This window comes from Rana temporaria, chromosome 11 (assembly GCF_905171775.1).
Source record: "Rana temporaria chromosome 11, aRanTem1.1, whole genome shotgun sequence".
NCBI classification, from domain to species: Eukaryota; Metazoa; Chordata; class Amphibia; order Anura; family Ranidae; genus Rana; species Rana temporaria.
In genome coordinates, this window is record NC_053499.1 from 131,022,355 (window position 1) to 131,030,496 (window position 8,142).

The 8,142-nt window shown below is 43.0% G+C and overlaps 1 protein-coding gene across 1 annotated transcript; it reads left to right on the forward strand.

The window, feature by feature from the left end:
* Positions 1-278: 278 nt before the first annotated feature.
* LOC120916975 (carbohydrate sulfotransferase 5-like) lies at positions 279-1,481 on the forward strand. The gene has a single exon (XM_040327924.1). The coding sequence runs from the start codon at positions 293-295 to the stop codon at positions 1,424-1,426; it is 1,134 nt and encodes a 377-aa protein (XP_040183858.1). The 5' UTR covers positions 279-292; the 3' UTR covers positions 1,427-1,481.
* The last annotated feature ends 6,661 nt before the right edge of the window (positions 1,482-8,142 follow it).

The following is an 8,142-nucleotide window of genomic DNA, read 5'->3' on the forward strand; positions in this document are numbered from 1 at the left end:
TGGCTAATAAAACTATAGTGAGAGGACCTCCTCTCTCTCTTTCTACTCTGGCAACCAAGGAAAGCAGTGTGTGTGCATTTCTTGCTATAGTGTCTGAGCCGGTAAAGCAGTGCAGGTTTACCCTGTCTTGTGTCAGGAAATTAATCTTTAACAATGGTAAGCTTCAAAATGTTTTTTCTTTTGGGTGTAATACCACTTTAATGATTTTTTTTATTACATTTTTTTTTTTTACCAAAGAAGGCATACTGATTCCCTTTCCTTTAACTTAACAGTGGACCGAACCTCAGGCGTCATGGTCAGAATGAGATTTATTGGCTGTGTGCTGGCTGTGCTGACTTTTGTTCATATATTATTATTATTGTTACTACATCAGCAAAAAGTAAAGCATATACGAAAAAAAGAGAAAGTCCATCTGCTGATTATTTCTACATGGAGGTCAGGTTCATCTCTGGTTGGTCAGTTTTTTAGCCAGCACCCCGATGTCTTCTACCTGATGGAGCCAGCTTGGCACGTATGGAAGTCTAAGCCTTACTCCAGTGCACATGATCTTCACGTGCCAGTGATTGAATTAATCCGATCGATCTTCAAATGTGACATGTCTGCGTTTGACACCTACGTGACAAATATGAATGTTTCTGACCTTTTTCTGTGGTACAATAATAGAGCCTTGTGTACACCACCAGCATGCAATTATCTTTCTCGTGATAAATACGTTAATGTGACAGCATGTAAACAACTTTGTGGAAATGATTCAATTAGTAAAACGGAAGACGCCTGCAACAGGTACAGTCACATTGTTGTAAAGGAGGTTCGAATTTTTGACCTCAGTGTGATCTATCCTCTTCTAAAAGACCCTTCATTAAACCTCAAGGTTCTTCATTTAGTACGTGACCCGCGGGCTGTCGCAAAGTCCCGCAATCAAACCTTTAGAGCACTAGCTGTTGACAACGGCCATGTCCTCAACACGAAAGGAAGAAAAATAAACGATACGCAATTCCTTGTATTACGAGAAATCTGCCAAAGTCATGCTAACATGTACAAGATGGCTACCAAAGACCCGCCTACATTTCTCAATGGAAGATATATGATGGTTAGATATGAGGACTTGGTACAAGATCCTTTAGGAAAAGTACAAGAGATGTATAAGTTTGTAAATTTAGAAATGACTGAACAGGTAAGTGAATGGATTTCTAATGTTACACATGGTCAAGGACTACCTACCCGAAAGGAAGCCTTTGAGATCACCTCGCGGGATGCGTTAAATGTCTCCCAAGCTTGGAGGACCATGCTACCATTTCAGAAAGTCTTACAAATACAGGATGTATGCAAGGATGCAATGAATGCATTTCAGTATCAGTTCATGAAATCTGAGTCACAACAAAGGGATTTGTCGTTGGATTCCATCTTGCCAAGGACAAAGCATTAAGCCTCGTTCACACGATCGGACTTTCAGCAAACGTTTCCGTGGATTTTGGTCTAAAGGGCGGTGGCCGTGAACTTGTTGATTGATTGATTTTTGAGCTTAGTTAAGCGCCAAATGCCCACTGTGAAGTGAGCGTCTAAGCGCCGCTGGTGAGATGTTACTTGCGCCAAATGCCCACTGTGAAGTGAGCGTCTAAGCTCCTTGGTGAGGAAGAGAGAGGAAAGAGAAGAGAGGGCGGTGAAAGGAAAGGGTATCCAGCCCTTAGGGGAGCAAGAGGAAAGAGCCGTGGAGTGTAAGAGAAAAAAATAGATTTGTGGGGAAAAAAAGGACGCCAATTTTGTTTGGGAGCCACGTCGCAAGACCGCGCAATTGTCAGTTAAAGCGACGCAGTGCATACACACAGACCAACATTTTCAGCCAACATTCACCAAACCACGTGGTTTGGTGAATGTTTACCGCCACCCTTTGGGCAACTTCTGCTATTGTTGTCTGATGTTTAGCATTGGTTTCCGAGCATGCGTATTTGTACTTTGGATTTTAGTTGGACGTAACAGATTTATTACCCAACAGTTGGTGAGCATGAACAGCCAACATTTATTGTCGTTAAATTCGTTTTTTATTTTCTAAATAGGTTCTTTTAACCACTTCAATACCGGGCTATCGTCATATGACGTCCTGGCCGTCTAGGGGGCGCGCGCACACGTGATTACCCGTGAACACAGCAGGACCATGGATCCGTGTATGTAAACACACAGATCCACGTCCTGTCAGAGGAGAAGAGACCAATGTGTGTTCCCAGTACAGAGGAACACAGATCGGTCTATTTAGAAAATAAGAAACAAACCTTTACAACTCATTTAACGACAACAAATGTTGGCTGTTCATGCTCACCAACTGTTGGGTAATAAATCTGTTACGTCGTTTTTTTCCCGATCTTGTGTACGCAAGTCCGTCCAACTAAAATCCAAAGTACAAATACGCATTCAGGGCAACAAGGGAGTTGTAGTACACGGCACCGCAATATCATATGAAGCACTTCAGCACTTTCTACTTATTTAAAGCACCTTAGCATGTTGCTAGAGCAGTGTTTCTCAACTCCAGTCCTCAAGGCGCCCCAACAGGTCATGTTTTCAGGTTTTCCATTAATTTGCACAGGTGATTTGATCAGTTTCTCTGCCTTAGTAATAACCACAGCTGTTTCATATGAGGAAAATCCTGAAAACATGACCTGTTGGGGCGCCTTTAGGACTGGAGTTCAGAAACATTGGGCCAAATCCTCAAATTTCCTGCCTAACTTAACTTTTCCCATTTAAGTTACACTGACTTAAAATTTCTACCTAAGTGCCCGATCCACAAAGCACTTAGGCTGCATTCACATCTAGGCGGACGAAATCGCAGCGTTTTGTCGCCGCAAATCGCGGTAAAAATGGCGGCATTTTGTACCGCGATTTGCGGCGACAAAACGCCGGTATTGTCCGCCTAGATGTGCCCCAAGATGACCCCCTCTATGGAGATGATTCCCATCTCCTAGCCGAACGCTCGAAGACGCCTGAAAAAAAGGTTCGGGACCTTTTTTCACGCGGCAGGCGACAGGCGTTTGGCGTGGAGATGTGAACCATCTCCATAGAGGGACATCTGTTTTCAGCCCTCTGGCGGCAGCGGCGTAGCGCTACAGGCGTAAAAACGCCTAGGTGTGAATGCGGGCTTACCTAGAAATTTCAGGCCGTGTAACTTAAATGTCTCCGGCGCAAGGCGGTCCTCTTCTGCAGGGGGCGATGACAATTTAAATGAGGCGCGCTCCCGCGCCGGCCGTACTGCGCATGCTCGTGACGTCATTTTCCCGACAAGCAGCGCGCGAAATTACGTTACGTCGGGCTTTGTGGATTGCGACGGGACAATAAAGTTGCGTCGGGTAAAAAAAAAGTTACGCGCCGGGAAAAAAAAATCAAAATTTAAAAAAAAACGCGGCGATCTAAAAAAAAGATCTGTTTTTACAAGGTGTTACTAGTTTACACTTTGTAAAAGCAGAACTAATTTTACGTATGCAAACGTAAACTTACGCAGAAAACACAAAGCTGAAAAGCTTTGTGGATCTCCGTAAGTCCTCATTTGCATACGCAAAGCGGCATTTCGACTCAAAATGCCCCCAGCGGCGGATACGGTACTGCATCCTAAGATCCGACAGTGTAAGTCTCTTACAGATGTCGGATCTTCTGCCTATCTTTGGAAAACTGCTTCTGAGGATCAGTTCCAAAGATAGGCACAGGGATACGCAGGCTGAACAGCAGTTCCGCCTGCGTATCACTTTTGAGGATTTGGCCCATTGTGCTAGAGACTGTGTTACATATTGACAATTCTTTATTGTTGTTTATCACTAATATATTACAACTGTAAGAGCCGGTTCACACTGGAGCGACTCGTCCCATTCAATGCTATGGAACCGTTCTAATAGGAGCGACGCAAGTCGCTCCGACTTAGAAAGAGGTTCCTGTACGACTTCGGGGGCGTCTCGAGGCGACCTGCATTGACTTCTATACAGAAGTCATTTTGCTGGTCGCCTCTGAAGTCGTCCTCAGGACGACTTGCAGAGCCGCCCCCGGAGTCGTGCTGCGGGAGTGTGAACCGGCTCTAAGTGGTGTATTGATTTTTGTTTGCCATTTTTGAGGTTTTAGCACCTTGTGGACAGCTGCGGGTCGTTATCACATATATGCCTTTCACATTCACAACATAGCGTGAGTATTTATGGTTTTATGTAATGGGAGGCTGCAAGCTCCCGCAGCTAAGCACAGCCAGTCACAATTGCTATGAAGAGATAATGTGCAAGTGATCTGCCCTGGATGGAGAACTTAGTCCATCCACAGTGACATTATGGAGTCCATAGGTGTTCTATTATACCTATTATTTGCAAGCTTCACTGTTTGATTGGCTTCATAAAAACTGCACAAACAGGAATATCCCCAAATTTTCTGTGAAAAATGAGAAGGCTAGAGCAGCAGCAACAACTTGTGGACAATCTGCACTCAAGTTCATTAAACTCTTTAACCACTTAAGGACCGGACCAATATGCTGCTACATGACCCAAGGGGTTTTTACAATTCGGCACTGTGTCGCTTTAACAGACAATTGCGCGGTCGTGCGACGTGGCTCCCAAACAAAATTGGCGTCCTTTTTTCCCCACAGATAGAGCTTTCTTTTGGTGGTATTTGATCACCTCTGCGGTTTTTATTTTTAGCGCTATAAACAAAATTAGAGCGACAATTATGAAAAAAATGCAATATTTTTTACTTTTTGCTATAATAAATATCCCCCAAAAACATATATAAAAAATGTTTTTTCCTCAGTTTAGGCCGATACGTATTCTTCTACATATTTTTGGTAAAAAAAAAATCGCAATAAGCGTTTATCGGTTGGTTTGCGCAAAATTTATAGTGTTTACAAAATAGGGTATAGTTTTATTGCATTTTATATTAATTTTTTTTTTTTTACTACTAATGGCGGCGATCAGCGATTTTTTTCATGACTGCGACATTATGGCGGACACTTCGGACAATTTTGACACATTTTTGGGACCATTGTCATTTTCACAGCAACAAATGCATTTAAATTGCATTGTTTATTGTGAAAATGACAGTTGCAGTTTGGGAGTTAACCACAGGGGGCGCTGTAGGATTTAGTGTTCTCCTAGTGTGTGTTTACAACTGTAGGGGGGTGTGGCTGTAGGAATGACGTCATCGATCGAGTCTCCCTATATAAGGGATCACCCGATCGATGCAGCGCCATAGTGAAGCACGGGGAAGCAGTGTTTACATACGGCTCTCCCCGCTCTTCAGCTCCGGGGAGCGATCGCGACGGAGCGGCTATAAACAAATAGCCGCGCCGTCGTCCCGGATCGCTCCCCGAGGGAACCCGACCGCCGCATGTAGAGGGGGGGGGTCCCGACCCACGTCTAGGCAGGCACGTACAGGTATGTTGATGTGCCTGTCCATGCCATTCTGCCGACGTAAATGTACATGCGGCGGTCGGGAAGTGGTTAAGCAAATGTACCAGATTCTTCATATTATTTTTGTACTGTTTATTATAATACACCATATGAAAGTCTTGTAAAAAATTAATCAAAAACAGTTCTGATTAAGTCAGACAACTTTTTTTTAGCCCGTGTACATTCTCATTCTAATAAATTCATACAAGGCTTTTAAATGTAGAGCAGCTTCCTTTCCTATTGTCTTCTTTAAATGTTACTTTTACATTCTTTTTTTTTTTTTTATAACACTTCAGACTCCAACCTCATAGAGTGTGCGTTTATACTCTCACGTTCTGTTTGCCAGCCCTTAGCGTCTCTAATTTTGGTTTCGCATCATTAGTGTATTTCTTCTCCTTTGTTACTTTTCTCTTTGAGATATATATATATATATATATATATATATATATATATATATTTTTTTTTTTTTTTCCTTTTTCCCTTCTTTTTTTTTCTTTGAGTATATTAATCGTTCATATTTTATTATATATAATGTAAGATTTGTCAATTTTACTTTTACATTCTGTATAATGTAAACAGCAACTTCAACCAAAGTTTAAAATAGAGTGGGTAATAATTAGAATGTATTTTTTGTTATCATTGTTATATGTGCCTATACTTGGGAGAGGAAGACACACTGGGGTTCATTTACTAAAAGGCAAACAAACTATGCACTTTGCAAGTGCAGTTGCTCCAGAGCTTAGTAAATGAGAGGAAGCTCTGTTGGATTCTATCATCCAATCATGTGCAAGCAAAAATGCTGTTTTTTCTTTTATTTTGCTTGTGATTGGGTATTCTGTATTTGATTGTGCAAAGTGAAGCTTCACCTCATTTACTAAGCTTTGGAGAAAATCCCCCTGCACACTGCATCTACATTTGTAAAGTGCACAGTCTATTTGCCTTTATTGGATGAATTTAATGGACATGTTAGAATTCAGAAACTGAAGAAGGTAGCTCGCCCTAGTAAGACCAAGAGTTTCTAATTCTTCTTTAATCCATCCAAAACTGAAAAAATGGGTACATCGAATGGAACAGATTCCCAGTTATCTGGCCGCAGTACACTGAATCTGATGGATTGATGTGTGCTATTGCACAATACAGCTCCTTATTTAGTCTTATTAAAGTGCAGGTTCACCTTTTCAGAAAAAATGAAAAGGTGAAATACCACCGTACACTCCTCTGCGCTGTACTTACCTCTGTAGTGATGAGCTGTCAGTGCCCACAAAGCCGATGTAGCAGTTAAGACATTAGTTCTCAACCTGGGGGTCGGGACCCCCTCGGGGGTCAAATGACGATTTGCCAGGGGTCACCAAATCCTGGGCTGTTCCTGAAGCCCACACCGCTCTTCCAGCCTTTTCCCAGCTGCCCAGCAGGGCTGTCCCTGTAGTCTGTGGCCACTCTCAGCTGGGCTGTTGCTGGAGCCCATGGCCACCCACTCAGCCTCTTCGCAGCCGCCCATTCAGTTCACGGCATTGCTGGAGGGAAGAGAGTAGATCAGCTGACTGGTGAGGAATGTGAAATGGGAGGGGCTGAAGGAGACCCGATCTCCTGATTTTGGCATAGGTGTCCCTGCTGCGAGACGCCACAGAGTCGGAGACACAGTGAGTAACACTACCTGTGATTAGAGATGCCAATAAAAGTCCTACAGTTCTCAGATTGACCTTGAACAAGAGCACCTAAGTTGGCCGATCAGAACTCCCCAAGCACTTCTACTCATCCCATTCTCCCCCCCAGAAGGAATAAAAATGGAGAATATATGGAAGGGAGGGGAAAAGAGGGGGAGGACCAAAGAAAAAGGGAGAGAAAGAATAAGCGAAAGAACAAGAAAGACGGCTAGAGAGAGGGATGGGGAAAAAAAAAAAGAAATTAGGATAGAGAGGAGAGGTAGAAGGGAAAGAAATGAGAACACTGAAAAAGAGTGGTACATCCTAAAATGTACCATAAGGGGTTTAATACTGTACGAGTGAAAGGGACTCAGGGGAGCACTAAAATGTCCGTGGGTTAGAGGCGCAAATTACTTGTCTTGGCTTAGGTGCTGACCATCTACCCTACGAAAATAATTTTACTGTTAGGGGTCCCCACAACTTGGGAAATGTTATCAAGGGGTCACGGCCCTAGAAAGTTTGAGAACCACTGAGTTAAGGGATTTGAAATCCCTGCTCTTCTCCCTGCAGCGCTTCCAGGATGGATCAGAGCGATGCTCTGTGCCAGTGTTGACCAATAAGAATCTCTCTGCTCCATTGGGAAAGTGCTGTCAAACGACGAGGGAGATTTAAATTTCCTTGACTGCTACACTGGCTGCGTAGACACGGACAGCTCCTCACCCGCAGAGGCAAGTGCATCGGGGACTGGAGGGTTAAAAGGATGCATGGTGTTTGTTCACCTTTTCAGAAAAAATGATAAGGTAAACCTACATTTTAAAGACAAGATATAGAGGTGGCAGAAGTGTTCTGCTGTACACTAGATCACTTGATTTTTAATAAACTCTGCGGATAATGCATGGACTCCAGCGTTGACTTTTTCAGCTGACAGGAGCCCATCTGGGAGACCAACAACCGCTAAGATAAGATTAACCAAAAAAATACCCATTTGATAAGATGGTAAATGCACTCCATTGCCATTCCAAATAGTTTTCTGATCAGTGAAAAAGCACATTTTCAGTTGAGATTGTTAAATAGCACAAATAAAGTAAAATCAAGCT